This window comes from Episyrphus balteatus, chromosome 2, assembly GCF_945859705.1.
Source record: "Episyrphus balteatus chromosome 2, idEpiBalt1.1, whole genome shotgun sequence".
Lineage (NCBI taxonomy): Eukaryota > Metazoa > Arthropoda > Insecta > Diptera > Syrphidae > Episyrphus > Episyrphus balteatus.
The window spans coordinates 31,453,546-31,472,857 of NC_079135.1; the positions used below are offsets into that span (position 1 = coordinate 31,453,546).

The 19,312-nt window shown below is 30.3% G+C and overlaps 1 protein-coding gene across 2 annotated transcripts; it reads right to left on the reverse strand.

Moving 5' to 3' along the window:
• Window positions 1-1,794: 1,794 nt before the first annotated feature.
• On the reverse strand, window positions 1,795-14,677 carry LOC129910896 (cleavage and polyadenylation specificity factor subunit 6). Of its 2 annotated transcripts, XM_055988491.1 has the most exons (8): window positions 14,317-14,676; window positions 14,039-14,248; window positions 13,519-13,974; window positions 7,709-7,861; window positions 3,092-3,579; window positions 2,741-3,028; window positions 2,613-2,681; window positions 1,795-2,542 (listed from the first exon to the last, which is right to left on the reverse strand). In XM_055988491.1, exons 1-8 carry the CDS (start codon window positions 14,392-14,394, stop codon window positions 2,332-2,334), a joined length of 1,953 nt encoding a protein of 650 aa, XP_055844466.1. In that variant the 5' UTR covers window positions 14,395-14,676; the 3' UTR covers window positions 1,795-2,331. The 2 variants fall into 2 exon arrangements, with proteins under 2 accessions (XP_055844466.1, XP_055844467.1); XM_055988492.1 differs by lacking the exon at window positions 7,709-7,861 and having other exon boundaries at window positions 14,317-14,677.
• Window positions 14,678-19,312: the final 4,635 nt, after the last annotated feature.

Consider the following 19,312-nt stretch of genomic DNA (forward strand, 5'->3'; position numbering starts at 1 on the left):
CAAATGAATTATTAGCTGCGTTCCTTTGGGAATATGTATCTACTGCTTAGTACTTAAAGCTGCTTTGAACTACTTTTCAATAGTAGATAAATGTCCCCAAAAGAACGAAGCAATTTACAACGTTTCCTTAAACTACTTGTAACATTTTTTCATAATAATGAATACATTTTAGAAAAATCTATCGCTTTAAAGTTTAAACAGAACAAAAGCGTCGATTTGGACTATTAACAGACAACTATCATCTTAACCTACCAACCTAGCTCTATTTAGGTAACCATTCGTTAAATTTTTCAAGATGAGCAGTATAATAGATTCCTGATATTTGAAAATCTTTTCCTATATTAAAATTTTGAAAAAAGGGACCAAAGTTGGTTATAATAAAAGCCGTGTTTTATTCTCAGTACTTAGCTTAGTACTGAAGTTTTTCACATTTAGCACTGTAAACAACAACAAACGATTACTTTTATTTATTATCAGTAGATATATGTACTTTGTTGTTAAAGGGTAAAAATGTAAAAGTTAAGAACAAATTTGTCTCTGTAAACCACAACCAATCCTTTGTAATCATTTGTTGTTCTCTGTAAACCACAACAAATCCTTAGCAATCATTTGTGGTTGTTTACCGTTCAAAATTTTACTGATATATTACTGAGTTAACAATAAAACACGACTATAAATATATATCCGCGTCTAATTTTCACTGACGAAAACTACAAACACAATAAAAAATAAAAACATCGCAAATCTCTGCAATCGAAAATTTTATCGAATGGATACAATGATAGAATTACTGATTGTGTTAGTAATTTTAAGCATGCTTTTCCTATCTAAATACCTAATATAGGTTAGTTAGTTAACTATTATTCTACAATTATTATAAACTATCATTTTATCCGATTTTAAAATATCGACTACTTAAAATATTCTTTAAAAAATAAATAAATATATATACTGTATGTATGTGTTCTTTTTATCACAGATTTATCACAGAAAATTTACATAAAAGTCATCTTACTTCAAGTTATTTTGTGTAAACAAAAATTTAGATCGAGTGAATGTGAGCGGAGAAACTTTAAATATTATTTTTTTTTAAGTGAACTAACAATTGATTCACACAATAGAGGGCAACAAAACACAAAGAAATGCTCACGATTTGTGGAAATATTAGATATTATGTTGTACGTATATATGTTTATAGGAAAACAAAACTATTAAAATAAATATATTATATATAATGTAGTAAATCACAAAATAAAATAAATATTGGTAAAATAAGTTTTTTAAATTACATTTTTTTTGTTCGTTAAAAAAAAAATGATCGACAAAGTGATCTTGTATTTTTTTGTTGTTGTTCCTTATTTAAAATAAAACCTAAGATACAAAATGTACTTAATCGGAAAAGAAAAAGTAGCTTCGTCTATAATGAAATTGAAATGAGTTTTTGTGTACACAAAAAATATACAAAGTATTCATAAATGAATATACCATACATACATACATACAAAAGCGAGATGGCACAATTATAATTTTGTGTCAGGAATGAATGAGTGAATACTAAAAGTTATCAATATATTAATGAACTGAATATACACATTTTACATTCGGTTCAATTTTTAACTATGTAATTCTAAGATTGGGAAACGTTATTGTTACACGCTATAGTACATAGATATTACAAGTAAATAGCTTGCTTCAATTCGTACATTATGCAAAAAGGCAAAGTGTAAGCATTCAATTGCCCATTTTTAACATAAAATAATAATAATAATAATAATAAAAGAAAAAACAAATAAATAAATAAATATAAAATAATAAAATTTAAAAAGAAGAAATTATTTTCACAAATAAGACAATACAGTGTTTTTTTCTTTTCTTTTTTTTTTGTTGGAATAAACATTTAATATATATTTTATTTAAGAAATTCAATACATTCTTCTTATGATGAGTCCATGTTGATGAAGGCTCTGTTTGATGTGGGTTCGAGTTGTTTTTCGGCTTTTCTTTTTCACCGTTTGCTGTGATTTGAACTCTGTTTGCATCTCTTAAATTGTGTGAATTTTGATATTGCTGTTACTGATGAAACTCGTTCAGAAGAATGCCGCATAGATGAAACATTGAATTTTAGAACTACTGTTGTTTTTATAATTGAATAATTGTCTTATAGTACAAACTTCTTGCCATTGCTTTTCAATTGAAGCATTGGTCTTTTGTTCACTTTTAAATAATCTTAATAGGGATTCCATAGTTAATAGTAAAATCATAGAATTATGTTTTATGCTGAATTATTGATGTTCGGTTTTGAATGGCGTAAACTTCTTCAGTTTTACGAATTTAGTGGCGAGACCTATGCTCTTCGCGACGATCGCGCTCACGCTCACGGTCACGATCGCGATCACGGTCACGTTCACGATCACGCTCACGATCTCTGTCACGATCTGATGACCTATACCTTTCTTCGTAATAACTGCGTTTAGATGGTGGATCACTTACCACCTCAACAACTGGTTCAGGCGACTTCCGGGGTCGTGCCGATCTGCTAGAACTAAAGTTTTATATTGTATGTTTGATTAAATAATTGTTAGTGGATAATAATGGTTATCAGAAATACTTACCTATCGTCTCTGTAGTGATCTGCAGTTGGACGCTCACGTTCTCTACTTCTTGAGCGTTCGCGGTAGCTTCTACAAAAAAAAAAAAATTTTGTTATTCGTCTTCATAAATCCTTTATTTGAAAACTTACGCAGCTTCTCGATCTCTTTCCCTTTCTCGCTCTCGAGACCGTTCTCGGTAACGTGATGATGATCGCTCGCGCCTTGGTCTTGATCTATGAGTTCTTTCCCTCGAGCGTGATCTTTCTCTGCGATTATAGCTCTTCGTTTCAATGCCATGAAGTGTGTCCTGAAGAGAACTGATCAATATCTTACAGCGTTCGTCATGAGCAACTTTGGATTGCTTAATAAGCGAGATAGCAGTGACAAGAGTTTCAATCGCACTGGAATATTCTCCTGCTGCAGCATCTGAGACCGCTCTGAAACGGCATTTCAAAGTTTAAGCCAAATAGTTTCTAGAATTAAATAAAAATATAACAAACCTTGCAATAGCTGAGCTACTAACAGTTCTATTTCTTCCCATTATTTCTTCAAACTCAACTTCATTCAATTGCGGAACAATGGCTTGCTCCGGGAAGGGTCCAGCTGGTTTAGCCTGTGCACCGGGCCAAGGACCTCTTGGTGCACCTTGTTGAGCAAAGTGTGGAGGACCTTGATGAGGCATAGCCATGCCAGGTTGTGGTCCCGGTGGACCATGGGGTCCACCCATCGGTGGTCCTCCAGCATGTTGTGGTGGTCCACCACCTTGATTGAAGAATGCAGGATTAACATGAGGAGCTGGCCCACCATGTGGAGGTCCTCCAGGCCCTCCCATTTGTTGTGGTGGTGGTCCACGAGGGGGTCCTTGCATATGAGGAGGACCTTGTGGGGGTCCAGGAGGACCTTGTGGTGGAAAACCACCATGCATGGGAGGTCTACTCCAGTCCGGTCGTGGTCCACGTGGAGGCATACCACCAGGCGGTCCCTGGAACTAAACAATATTTTTCAAAATGAGAAATTTTTAAATTAAACATCCTTTTCAATGGAAACTTTTGTTTCGTCATTAAACGAGAGAAAATAAAAAATTTATTGAAAGTGTATATAGTACAAAGTTTTATCTGTACACGGAGAAAAATGAATCTAGTATTTTTCACTCCAAATGACTAGTAAGATAATTAAAGTAAAAATTTATCTTACATAATTAACATTTCGTGACTAAATTTTGGGACGTTTATGCCCATTGTTTTCAGGGTTGGGTTCGATATCCCGCTTTTTATATTCCCGTTTTTTAAAATCCCGCTTTTAAAATCCCGTTTTTCATTATCCCGCTTTTTATAATCCCGCTTTTTAAAATCCCGATTTTGATAATCCCGTTTTTTATTATCCCGATTTTGCAAGCAAAACTAGTTGTTTTATTTTAAAAAATCGCGCGATTTTTTAAAATAAAACAACTAGTTTTGCTTGCAAAATCGGGATACTAAAAGAAATTAAAAAATGAGACATTGTTCTAAACGCATTTAATTAAAAGCTTTAACAAAAAATATAATATATAAAAAAATAAGAAAAAGTAAGGAATGTGATACTAAAAAGAAATCAATTAACTAACTAATATTTACTTTAAAGTTTCAGAAGAACAATCAAATCGTGATAGATTAATAATAACATAAAATGATCACAACACCTTAAATTAAGTACACACTACATAATCAAAAGAAATTTCATTTAAATATATTTTAACTTATATTTGGATTAGGGTGGGTCAAAAAAATCGAAAATTTTTTTTTTGATTTGGTACTCCGAAAAATCGATTGCTAGACCCCTCTAGAATATACACACCAAATATGAGCTCTTTATATTAATGGGAAGGTCCTCCGCTTTGCAATTTTCCATTTTTACATCAAGCTTCTACTAAAAAAAAATAATTTTTTTATTAATTGACTTTTTAGCAAATTTCTTTTCATTTTCTTGTAGGAAATTGAACGCTCTACAAAAAAGGCCTTATACACTTTTTTCGTTTATCTAACCGTTGAATAGATATTTGAGGTCCAAAAATCGAGAAAATCTTTAAAAATTCGTTTTTTGTTCTTAATTTTGTAACAAATTGAAAAATTATAATGATCAAACGCGCAAGACATATTCTTGTTGGAAATTGATTGCTCCACAAAAAAGGTCTTATTAACTTTTTTCATTAATCTAACCATTCTAAAGATATTCGAGGTCAAAGTTAAAAAAAAATATAAAAACATTTTATATTTTTAAAAAATTTCTAATTCACTGAAACTTCATTATTTTCAAATTAGCAAGATATATTCTTGTAGGGGCTTAAACGTTCTACAAAAAATTCCTTGGAATGAAATTGATTGCTTTAACCGTTTAGAAGATATTCGTATCCAAATCGCAATGCATACGGGTCATAAGAAAACTATTGAAATCAGTGAGCATTGGTTTGGATACGAATATCTTCTAAACGGTTAAAGCAATCAATTTCATTCCAAGGAATTTTTTGTAGAACGTTTAAGCCTCTACAAGAATATATCTTGCTAATTTGAAAATAATGAAGTTTCAGTGAATTAGAAATTTTTTAAAAATATAAAATGTTTTTATATTTTTTTTTAACTTTGACCTCGAATATCTTTAGAATGGTTAGATTAATGAAAAAAGTTAATAAGACCTTTTTTGTGGAGCAATCAATTTCCAACAAGAATATGTCTTGCGCGTTTGATCATTATAATTTTTCAATTTGTTACAAAATTAAGAACAAAAAACGAATTTTTAAAGATTTTCTCGATTTTTGGACCTCAAATATCTATTCAACGGTTAGATAAACGAAAAAAGTCTATGAGGCCTTTTTTGTAGAGCGTTCAATTTCCTACAAGAAAATGAAAAGAAATTTGCTAAAAAGTCAATTAATAAAAAAATTATTTTTTTTTAGTAGAAGCTTGATGTAAAAATGGAAAATTGCAAAGCGGAGGACCTTCCCATTAATATAAAGAGCTCATATTTGGTGTGTATATTCTAGAGGGGTCTAGCAATCGATTTTTCGGAGTACCAATTCAAAAAAAAGAATTTCGATTTTTTTGACCCACCCTAATTTGGATGCATTTCAACAATTTTGATATTTAAATAAATGAAATTTCTTTTACTTGTGAACTCATGTTAAGGCTTTAAATTTTTATAAAAGAAATACCGTTTTCATAATGTGTTGGAGGTACATATTGTGTGGGCAAAAAATTTGTTTTACTAATTTTTTGTCTATTTCTCATGATTTTTTTATTTGTGAATTAAGCATGTATTTGGTAAAAAAATCGGGATTTTCGGGATTTGACGGGATTTTAAAATGCAGGATTTCAGAAAACGGGATTTAAAATAGCGGTATTTTAGAAAACGGGATTTTGAAACTTTTTTTTCGGGATTTTCGAAAAACGGGATTTTAAAAAGCGGGATTCCGATACGCTCCCTTGTTTTCATAATAACCGAACTGATTTTCTTTAAATATTGTGTCAACATTGAAATTATTACTAAACGAATGCAACAAGTTCCAAAAATATTTGCCACCGCCGTACTTGTTAATATTAAAATTTTATATATTTTCAAAAAAATTATTGAAAAAATTTTAACATGTCGTTTTTTAAACTTGGTCGTAATATAAAATGCATTTATTTTCAAATTTTTTTGGCCGCATTTATTATGATTTCAAATTATAAAAGGAAATGTCAATATGTATTACGGTTTATGAAAAAAATTAAAAAAGTATTTCATTTTCGAAGAACTTTTTTTAATAAAAGTTTTGAAAAAAAAATGTAACTTATTTTTTTTTTAAAGTTCAACATCTAAACATAAAATTATTTTTTATTAATTTAATAACCCTTACTGTTGAAAGTTAAATAGCAAAAATTTAAAGTTCCTATTTACCACAGTCTTTGAGAAAATTAATTATTTCAATGCAAAAATTCAGTTTTAATAAAAAAAAACCATTGAAATTGAAGTAATTTTTCATTTTTTTTTTTTTTTTTTCAAAAGTGTGATATATTTTACCTTTTTTGTTTCGAAATTCAACTGATAATATTTATGGCCAAAAATTTTTTTTAAATAAATTCATATTTTATTAGAAAAAGTTTGGAAAAAAGTCATTTTAAATTTTTCTAATAACATTTTTTTTTTAATTCTGAGTTTGAGGACCATTTTTTCGAAAAGTCTTGATTAAATTTAGTGGATTTAAATTTAAGAGATAAGAATGAGCTTCTGGCTTTTTTAAAAAGTATTTTAAAATATTTTAGGTGTTGCCGTTGTTTTCAAAATATTTTTGTTGTGTTTGAGATCAGAATGTTAGAAAATTGCATTTATCGCTTAAACGATGGAAGATTGTCCCTTACTGCCTTTTATATATTTTCCTTAAATTACCTAGAGAATCTTTTGCTATCATTTGTTTTATGAAATTTAAGCAAAAAAATGGTTTTGTTAAAAAAAATTTAATTTTAATTTTAAAAAACAATACGGCAACACCGGCAATTTTTAATCTATAGACTTTAAAGTATTTTTAATTACCTTCGTTTGAAAAAAAAAAATCGTCAAAATCAGAGCTTTTCGGCCGGGTTCCCTAATAATTTGCTTTAGTTACTATCTAAAAATGTATTTTGTAGAAATGTGTAAGAGCGATACGTTTTGATTTATAACATGACTTTAGCCGGTTGTTAATCAGCTTATACAATCATATAAACTCAAGTCACGATTCTTTGAAATTCAATGAGTGCTTAGGAAATAAAGTACCAAACATCTCATTGACAATTTTTTTTTTTTTATGAAATTGGATGAATGGATGAAAAGAAATACCTGAGCATTTTTAACAGCTTATTTTTGAAAAAATAAGCTATCACACTTTTCAGATTAATAGAAAATTCTAACAATTTAAGAGAAGCCAAGATGTTGTACACTTAATCTATTTTTTTTTTTTTTAACATCAATTCTAATAAAAATTGTTATAACATATGACTAAATTTACGATTCAGTTTTTTTTAATATATAAAGGATATTATTTATATGTAGTAATGTCAGTTAAAATTAACTTTGCTATTCAACTACATAAATAATAAAAATAGATTTTTTCTAAATCATTAGATTACCATTTGGGGCCTTTGTTGATGAGGTGGTCCATTCATTGGGCCTGGTCTTGGTCCATTTGGACGAGGGCCATTCCATTGACCTTGATTAGGATAGCGGGGTGGGCCTTGCATTTGATTTTGCGGTCCCATTGGTCCTTGGTGCATTGGTGGTGGCTATAGATAATGAATAATATTTAACATAGTTTTTTTTTAAACAAATCATTTTATGTTTACTTATTTTTTTTTAATTTTTGATTTGAAAACATTACATATAAACAAAAAAATACGTTTTTAAAATTTTTTTTAATTTTGAAAATTGCGAATGTTTATCATGCTTAAAATACATTTTTTTTTTTTTTTTTTTCAAATTAAATTAATATTTTTTTTTGTCAAGGAATTACAAAGACTATGAACGAATTATAAAAAATAATAAAAAAGAAATCGAAATTATTCTTGCTCTTAATTTGCTTGATTTTCATTATATCGTCAGTTAAGGGTGCAAAACTTATTACTGCCACCTGCTAACTCCACGTAAAAATGTTTTCAAAAATTGATTAAAAAAACAAAAAGCTTTCAAATACATTTGTATTATGTATTCTTTAACATTTACTAGTACGTAGTCTAAAGAATAACTTTATACTATATTATTCTCAAAATTAGAAATATTTTTGTCGGGAGTGTATAAGCGAAGAAGTATGATCGAACAAATACAAAATACTTAATTGTTTTTAAAAGTTTTGTTTATTTCTTGAAACCTTGGAACTTTAACATTAACAACATGTGCAAGTTATTGAATTCAATTTGATTTGATATGTTCAGAATAATGTATTAAGTCCGTTTGTTTACTTAAATATTGCTAATGAAAAACTAATTAAGGTGGGAAAGATAAAAATTTTAATCGGAAAGGAACAATAACACACCTTAAATTTGTATATTTAGTCAGGTGCAATTTTATTTTTATAGATTTTAGGTTTTTTGTGTTTTTTGTTACAAAATTAACAATGTTATTGATTTTAATTAACTTTATAATCATGTTCTAGGATTTATCTAAATTAAAATTATTGTTTAAAAAAATATTTAATATGTACATATGTATGTGTGTGTGCATGAGAGTAGAAAAGGAAAAAAGATCAAATGTTACAAAGTTTAAGCTAAGTTATAAACAAAAAAGAGACTATTTTCAAACAAGCTATTGTTCTAAAAATTTATGATTTAATTAACAGTTATATAATTTAGGAGAAAATTTATTTTTATCAAATTATAATCGTTTATAAAAGTTATTTAATTTTATGAATCTTTTATTTATTTACAAGTGATATTTAGTGCAATCTAAAATTACAAAAAATAGAAAAATATGAAAGCATTAACAAAAAAGCCATTGGCCTTATGAATCTTCTTAACTACAAAGAATTGGTTTACTAATATATGTATGTAATTTAATTAGATTTATATTATATTTTTTTAAACTATTGGCAATACAAATTTTAGGTTAACTTCTAATTGAATGTTTAGATAAAAAAAATGCATCGTTCTATGTTTTTCACAACATATGAATTATAATTTATAAAATTTTAGTAGGAAATTTTATTTAAAAGACTTAATTTAGCTTTTTTCAAATCACCAATTACACTGGTCAACAAAATTAAACTTTTTTTGTTACAGAAACCAAGGTATACTTTTCTATAGGATTTTGGTGTGCTGAGCTCGAATCATAAGTCAAAAAGATTCTTTCACATAACGTTTTTGAGATAATCCCGTTAGAAAATCGAAAATGCCGCTTTTTACCAGTTTTCGAGGTTATTTCTTAGCGTTTGGTTATTTGTTATAAATAAATTTGTAACCGTTTCTAAAAAAACTAAATCTTGTCTTTCTAAATCCTATTAAATCTTTTAAATATCTCTTTTCTTCTTTGAGAAATCTTAAGTTGAAATCAATGTGTTTGGTATATCTCATGTTTATTTAGAGATTAAAACGGATTTAGAAAGGCAAGATTTAGTTCTTTTAGAAAACGTTACAAATGTATTTAAAATAAATAACCAAAAGCTAAGAAATAATCTCGAAAATTGGCAAAAAGCGGCATTTTCGATTTTCTAATGGGATTATCTCAAAAACGTGATGTGATAGAATTGTTCTGACTTCGGATTCGAGCTCAGCACCCAAAAAACCTATAGAAAAGTATATCTTGGTATCTGTAACAAAAACCTTGTTGACCAGTGTTATCATTAAATGCGTTCGTTTCATTTAATTTTGTAGTCTTAATTTGAATTCAGTATTATTTATAGAAGGAAAAAGTAGTATTTTGAGTTATACTTTTAAATATGTGTACAATATTAACTCTTATTTCTTATCTTATTCTTAGGGCAAATTTTTCAATAGTAAGATAAACCTCAGTTAGAGCTATTCCTAGGAACAATTATTTTTTTAATATTGACATTATCAGCTGGATAGTCTAAATGATGATTAAAAAATCAGTAATCCGTAATTTTTAAAATGATAATTAAAAAGACGAAAATCGTCTCACAGTCTCACATTTAAAAGTATGACTGATTCAATATTTCCAAAACAGTTTATATAAATAAAATTTATCATATTATTAGAAGTCGTATTAGTCTACAGTACCTTGCTATATTATTAGGCCCAAGCGGAAAAACTACAAATTTTCATGTTGCTCAGTTTTTAAAGTTTTTGTCTAAATATCTTAAATTTTTGTTTGTCTCATTTACTCACACTTATCATGTAGATACGGATTGACTTAAAAAAAGTTGGAATAACATACTGTGAAGCTCTGCTCGTCTGGTCTTCTACGAAAGAAAAAACTTCCAAAAATCTAAGAACCTTACGTAATAACCAGACGATCAGAGCTTAACTATTTATGCAAGATGGGGCTTTTGTCATAAAGTCAAGAATGTCACGTTATTCCTCGATACAAAAATTTAAGTATTGGACCCGTCTGGAAATATTCCGGTCATGAATTCATGAAATCTTTTAAATATCTCTTTTCTTCTTTGAGAAATCTTAAGTTGAAATCAATGTGTTTGGTATATCTCATGTTTATTTAGAGATTAAAACGGATTTAGAAAGGCAAGATTTAGTTCTTTTAGAAAACGTTACAAATGTATTTAAAATAAATAACCAAAAGCTAAGAAATAATCTCGAAAATTTGGCAAAAAGCGGCATTTTCGATTTTCTAATGGGATTATCTCAAAAACGTGATGTGATAGAATTGTTCTGACTTCGGATTCGAGCTCAGCACCCAAAAAACCTATAGAAAAGTATATCTTGGTGTCTGTAACAAAAACCTTGTTGACCAGTGTTATCATTAAATGCGTTCGTTTCATTTAATTTTGTAGTCTTAATTTGAATTCAGTATTATTTATAGAAGGAAAAAGTAGTATTTTGAGTTATACTTTTAAATATTTGTACAATATTAACTCTTATTTCTTATCTTATTCTTAGGGCAAATTTTTCAATAGTAAGATAAACCTCAGTTAGAGCTATTCCTAGGAACAATTATTTTTTTAATATTGACATTAGCAGCTGGATAGTCTAAATGATGATTGAAAAATCAGTAATCCGTAATTTTTAAAATGATAATCAAAAAGACGAAAATCGTCTCACAGTTTGATAATCTTTAAAGCTATTTAAAAGTATGACTGATTCAATTTTTCCAAAACAGTTTATATAAATAAAATTTATCATGTTATTAGAAGTCGTATTAGTCTACAGTACCTTGCTATATTATAAGGCCCAAGCGGAAAAACTACAAATTTTCATGTTGCTCAGTTTTTAAAGTTTTTGTCTAAATATCTTAAATTTTTTTTTTGTCTCATTTACTCACACTTATCATGTAGATACGGATTGACTTAAAAAAAGTTGGAATAACATACTGTGAAGCTCTGCTCGTCTGGTCTTCTACGAAAGAAAAAACTTCCAAAAATCTAAGAACCTTACGTAATAACCAGACGATCAGAGGTTCGTCTCCCGAAAATACAATAGTTTTTTTTTTATTTTTTCTGTAAAGCAGTAATACTGTAAATACAGTTCTTTTTGATAAAAAAAAATAAGTGGTGAAAAAAATCTTTTTCTTGAAAAAAAAAATGGTTGTGGTGAACAGATGACAATGGGATGCACCATGTTTTTGCGAGTAAAACAATCGTGGTGAGTATATATTTTTTTTTCGATTTTGGATTACAGTTGTGGTGAATTAAAAAATATTTTTTTTGGAAAAAATCAAAAAAAAAATCTCTCCCATAAAAAAATCTTCTCCCGTTTTCGGAGAATTTATTCGTTTTTGGGTGCAATATTGGACTTTATAAAAGTGTTAGGAATTTATTCCAATCATCGATCAAATTGCAAACCCCCAAACAAAAAAAAAAATAATGACTAATTTCTAAAAATTGTATTAAATGTATGTAAGTTTTGACTTTTGCGTACAAAAAAATTCATATCGGTTCAGCTATAGCTAAATGTTTCGACGCGCTTATTTTGGAAAATGAAAATAGTATACAAAATTGAAAGCTTTGGCTCGAAGAACTAGTCTTTGTGTTTGAGGTTTTCAACATTCTGCGTTCTTGGAAGACTTTTTTTGCAAAGTGAAAAAATGTTTGATTGAGTTCATCAAATATATTGAAGCATCTCTCTAAATACTTTTTTGTTTTCCAACCATCGAACTCCGAAATATTTTAAAGGAACTTTAGTCCAGTCAAATTAGCTTAAAAAAAGGCAAAAAGCCAATTTTATTAGACAAAAGCTGAAAATTGGTGATGACCTAAATTAAGGAACACTATTGAACATAGTGAAAGTCCTGAGCTCTACCCCCAGGGCCGGATCGGTAATATTGATAAAAAGAGGCGCCAATACAGTTTTTTTATCATATCTCTTTTATTTGTATTACAGATGGCAAAGTAAAAAATAAAGCTTACAAAATTCTCTACATCCTACTAATTTTTTCATATCTTAAGTTTTTTTTTTTTTACCCGGTAAAAACAAAAAATATTTTTCACTTGATAGTAGAAGATCCCGCTATAGGACCTACCCTCATCATTATACTAGTTGAGAGTTATATTTTCTGAAAGGTAGTGTAAAAAAAAAAAAAAACAATTTGCACATAGGTTGCCTGGCGACATCCTGTCAATGCATAGGGTTGCCATGCTTTAAAAAAAAAAAATTTCGAATTTTTTCAACGCCACCCTGCGTTGAGTTCTATCGATCGCATCGTCAAGATTGATGTCTTCATTCTTAGGGAAAATGTCAAAGCAGCAGTCCTTATATTCAGAATATGAATTTATGTCAATTTAGCTGACTCACATTAATTGGAAAACTCGCGATTTTTAACCTCCCGAAGGCTGCAATTTAAAGCTGCCAGACTTGTGAATTCGTTATAAGAACGCATGCATACTCACATTTTGGTTATCACTCTACTCCAAAAATTTGCTGTGGGCTCTTAGACTATAGGGTAAACTGACGTGAATTTAAAAAAAGGCCAAAGAGCTATTTCCCTAACAAAAAGTGTCTTGAACTTTTGTGAGAGCTTAGGTATCTTTCTTATATATCAATAATTTAAGTAGTTTTTGCATATTAATACAGTATAAAATGATCATAAACTATTTATGATCATCACTTCAAAAAATCCGAAATCTAAAAAAAATTCAACCAATTTATGATTTAACATAAATTACCATGCTAATTCCAATTCCACATCAGACCCAAGAAAATATTTTCTTTTAGAAAAAAAAAAGAAATAAATAAATAAATAATATACCAACCAATCTATCTACCAAATTACTCTACAGACAAAAGATATAAAGAAAACATATATAAAATAGACTCACCTGCATTCTTGGTGGACCTTGGTTAGGTCCTGGAGGGCCTTGCATATTTTGCGGCATATGCTGCGGACGAAACTGACCAGGTGGCATATTGGGGTTCATCATTCGGGGTTGGTGGCCCGGTGGCGCGCCTTGTATCGGATGCTGTGGCATCCCTCCCATATTCGGAACTGGACCTCGAGGACCATTCTGCTGGGGAGGAACCGGTCGTGTCTTTTGTTGGCTTTCAAACTGATTGAGTGCCTGTTTCGTTGGATATGTCACCACAGGTAATTGTCCATGCAACTCCTTCTTGGCCAAACGCTCCATAACTATGCGCATGCTATTCTCAGAACCTAGTGAAATCACACAGAAGCCCTTCGATTGACCATTGGCACGGTTTTCAAAGAATTTTACTTCCTGAAAATCAGCCACACCAATGTCGCGCATAGTATTTGATATATCTTGATCAGTTGTCCACTAAAAATGGAATCATTTTATCAGACTTGTATTGTATTCAAATTGAAGTTTTGTTTGCATTTACCCATGTCAAATTTCCTATATACAATTGATATCGTCGACCCATGTGATTTGGAGTTAAGCTACCACTTTGATGGTAAACTCCATTCGAAGTAGCCCCTGAATTATCATCAGCTTGGGAAGAGGCCACCGAGGACCCATCAACGACTGCAACATTATCATTTGGTACGCTGATATCGTCGTACAAATCTACGCCCTCCGCATTAAAATCATCCTAAGGATAAAATATTTCATTTATAGTAGAGATTCTTGAGAAAATTTGTAAAAGCTTATTTTATTTACTTGAGGTTGAGTACTAAAATCTTTTTCATCTAGATCATCGGCATACAAATCGATAACCACGCCGTCAGCCATTTTCATTTGAAAATTTTTTCCTCTTCACAAAAACGCCACAACTATGGTCGGTCGGTCACCGGCAAAATTGAATTAAATAAAAAACTTTTGGGATTTCACTTTATATTCAAATTAGATGAAAATAATCATTGTTTGATTGAACTTGGAATTTAAAATTACTAGTTTTTCATATCAGAAATATGAATAAATTTGCTAAAAGTTGGAAATATTTTAGTTTTTTTTCTTTTGAAAGAAATAGAGAACACTTTTGCATTTATCTATCTGTGCACTGTGCCCAGTGAAAAGAAAACAGCGAAATGGCTCGAGTTCGCTGACATTTGCCGAGGAGTGAAAGAGATGGATATACTATACACAGAAGAAAAGGGTGTTCAAGTTTGATTTGAAATGCGTTGTTCTTATGTCAGGGTTTACATTCGACGATTTTTAGGGCTCGCGTACACCAAATCCGTCATCGGCCGAATTATCGAACACGAACTCGGCCGATCGAACGTATAGAAAAATAAGAGAGCGCGTATGCAGATGTACGTGGGATCAATTCCTGGCCGAGCCATGTGAAAATAAAAAAATGTTTTCTTTTTTAAATTAAAATAATATTCTTAGGGCCAATTTTTCAACAGTCAGTTAAACAGTCAGTTAGTACTTATTCTCCTGATAGAGAAAAAATCATTTTTTCAACAGGCAGATATAGCTTATTCCTATGAATAAAACTATCTGCTTCTTTCAGAGACGAATAAAAATTATTCTAAGGAATAATATCAATAAAAATACTGTGTCAATTGTCAAAGCTGCTTTGAAATAATTTTGACAAAGAATCCAGAGGAACACAAGAAAACAAAAACAATTATAAATAAAAAAGACGTTTAGTTTTGAATATTATTTAATTTGACAATTTTTTTTTGTTATTCTGTAGAATAAATTATTTTTGATTGAAAAATTCAATGTTGTTATCCGATTGTTTATGAGCCTAATAAATTTATTCGTCGAACAGTTAACTGACTGTTTATTAGAAGATGGAAAAATCGGCTCTTAGTCAGCTATTACATGAAGCCTCAAGAGGCGCGCCTCTTTTCAAACGTAATGGGTGCAAAAGAGAAAAAAGATGAAACAAAAAATTATCCGACTAGAGTCGTGGGTCGGAATTCTGAGACTCTTTTTTGACGTTTCTTTTTCCACTTTTCCTTTTTTCAACATTCTCTTTCATTTCTTTTTGCTTCTTGGTGCAATACAACAACAAATTTTAAATCAAAAGAGAAATGTCAAATTTGAGTCCTGGACTCAAGAGGCATCGTGTAATAGTACGCGCCTCACAGAATGATTACACTGGTCTGCAAAATTTAACTTTTTTTTTCTCCTTCAAATAATTTTTTGATATTATGAAAGATTAGACTTTCCTGAATCTAAATCTGGTTTCAGAAAAATTCTATCAGGTACCATTTTTGTAAAAATGATTTTTGAAAAATGTGGGTAGTTTCTAAAAAATCAACCTTTTAGTTTTATTTGAACTCGTGCTAAATTAAAACTATTTGTAGCATTGAGCTCAAATTTGGAGGACTTATTCCTCGTAATATGGCCTATCGATTGACACCAAATATGTCCTTTTACATTAATGTTTACTCATATTTTAAAATACTGATTTATAAAAAAAAGCAGAAATATCGAAATCCTTTACTTTTTAGTAAATCTAACATGAACAACAACACCTTAATTAAGGAAAATGTAAAATATCAACGCCCATTATATTTAAAAAGTCTAATATGTAAAGAAAACCATAATAAAATACATAAAACAAAATTTTTACGTGTTTTGTAATTTTATATACTATTTATCTATTTAGAAATATCTTATTTGTAATAAACCATTCGATAAACTGCCTTGTAAAGCTTTAGATTTGTTTCTCCTAAAACAAAAATTATTCTTTTCTTATAGTTTTTGATGTGCTGAGTTAGAATCCGAAGTCAAAAAAATTCTATCACGTGAGGATTTTAAGATATTCGCATTAAAGTATCACAAAATCAAGTTTTTTCTTAGAAAATCTCAATAAAAACTACTATATTTCACAAACCAGAGCTGACCGAAATTTTTTGAGTTCGGATTCAAAATCAGCACACTAAAGTCCATTAGAAAAGTATATTTATGTTCTAGGGAGAAAGTTATATTAATTTTTAGAGATCAGTTTTTTTTTATGATAAGATATGCCAAACCTACTAAACTTACTTAAATTAAGATATCTCGGAGAAGAAAAGAGATATTGAGAAGATTGAAACTGAATTTGAAAGAAAAAAATAAGTTCTTTTATAAACCTTAACAATTTTAATTGAAAAATATTACATTATGCTAAAATATTTCTTCGAAAACAGCAAAAAAATGGGTTTTTGAGATTTTCTAACGGGAATATCTAAAAAACGTGACGTGCTAGATCAATTCTGACTTCAGATTCGGAATCAGCATACAAAAATCCTTTAGAAAAGTATAGTTTTATTTAAAGGAGGATTTCCTTGCAGACCAGTGTTATCAAAAGAAAATTAGAAAAAAGAGTCAAGCCTCTTGAGGCTTCATGTAATAGCTGACTTACCATTTCATAACAGAAAAAGCAGTGAAATTTCCAATCATGCCTATTTAGGAAGAGGCAGATCCACTGCGGCGGAAGTGAGAGTCACTTTCACAAGATTTCGTATTACCACCCAAGTAACAACTTTACTTGCATAAGGTCCATTTTGTTCGATTCCACAAGCTATTTTGGAAAGAAAGGAGGTCTCCTTAAGGCTATCTAGAAGTGTTAAGAAGAAGCCTTGTAAATATCAGTTAAAGAAGACCTTTATAAGACCTGTTTGAACCGTTCTAAAGAAGCCTTGTATTTTCAAGTGACAGAAGGCCTTTATAGAGGCTTAACTACATACACCACTTTTTGAAAAAGTACAAAATTGTAAAGATTTTTTTTCTGGCTAGCGCAATTGTTTTGTGAAAAAGAGTATACAAATTGTCATCATTTGTTTTAATTTTTCATGCCAAAAAACTATACAAAAATGCGTTTGAAAATGTTCACTTTTGTACTTTTTCACTTTTTGAGCCAATGTAATACTACGTTTCCACCTATCCTAAATCCGAGATTTAGCTAAGTAGATTTAGAATAAATCTCGAGTTTTATTCTTAATCTCGTATTGAAATTAGGTGAAAACTTTAGATTTAGGGAAGCTGAACCCAAATTTGAGATTTAGCGAAGTAGATTTAAAATAAATCTCGAGATTTATTCTAAATCTACTTAGCTAAATCTCGGATTTAGGCTAGGTGGAAACATAGTATAAGGTGTGTTTTTTATTACAACCGGTCTTAACTGGACAAAAAAAACGCAGTCTGGGCTTAGCAATTTACATGTTAAATACAACAACACCTTAGCCCCTTGGGCTTAGTTGTTTAGCCCGGAGATTTCTCTGGGCTTAACTTCCTGAACAGTTTTAAATCTGTGCTACCAAACTAATTTTTTATAAATTGCTTAGAATTTGTTTACAAACGTGAAAAATGACGTTTGGAAGGACAAAATGTATTTAACTAGTTTTGCTAGCATACATTTTTATATCTGTTTGTAAAACATACATGAAAAATACAAGAAAAAGACGAAAGCGAAAAATATGACAACTCTAAATTTTTATTGTGTCTGCTGTTTTCGGAACATTCAATATACAGTGCTGCCAAGATTTCAGGTTAAGCCCCGAGGCGTTTTTTTTTGTCCAGTTTAGACCGGTGGTAATAAAAAACACACCTGTAGTTAAGTGCCTGGCTACACACGGTGATTTTTCAATCGCCTAAGCAGTGATTTTGTAGGCAAGAGGGATGAAGAGTGAAGGGGGAAGGTGCTCATGAAGGGAACTGAATTTTCTGAGGGCAGTACAGTTCCATTTCTCAGTTTTTCCTCTTTTTGACATTTGTTCCTAGAAAATGTAAAAGTGGAACGTGATTGGGCACAACAGTGTGTAGCCACCGCATGTGATATTTCAATCGATTGAAAAATCACTGTGTAGCCAGGCACAAACGCGCCCAAAACGCGTCCGAAACGCATCTGAAACGCATCTAATACTACGTTTCCACCTACCCTAAGGGCAAGTTGTACAAATTGAGGGTGAACTTACGGATCAGCTGAACTCGAGTTAGGCCTGGTACGCTGCTCGCGCTAAATTTTAGCTGAGATAAAATTCCCATACAAGTTATCGATAACTTGTATGGGATCCATTTTATCTCGGCTAAAAATTTTCGATAATTTGTATGGGAGCTAAAATTTAGCGCGAGCAGCGTACCAGGCTTTAACTCTTGAACCAAGTTCAACTTCGAGTGGGTTGTACAGTTGTGGATCAAGTGAGAGTCAGCTGAACCCCAGTTCAGGTTTATATACAAGAAAATTTTAGTATATACATATATACCTAATGTCACTGTCAGTTGTTGTTATTTTATAAAGCCTGGTACGCTGCTCGCGCTAAATTTTAGCTCCCACAAAAATTATCGAAAATTTTTAGCCGAGCTAAAATGGATCCCATACAAACTATCGATAACTTGTATGGGAGTTTTATCTCCGCTAAAATTTAGCGCGAGCAGCGTACCAGGCTTCAAGCACAAAGTTCGTAAAAATGTATCGTCCATCTATTAATTGTGATTTGGAAGAAAATACACAAAAATAAGCCATTATTTTAGTGAAAATAGTTTTTTGCCACTTCTAATGGTGGCCGGACCTTCATCAAGTTATCTGATCAGGACGAGGAGGATTCTTGGGTGGTTGTTTTATTTGTTTCTTGTTATGTTTTTTTTTTCTTTTTTGGAGAAAATTGTGTATCCATATATGAAAATTAATAAAGTATTATTTTATTTATTATTTTAGCATCACAAACACATCCAAAACAAATTAAAAAAAAAAACACTCCAATCATTTGGGAAAACC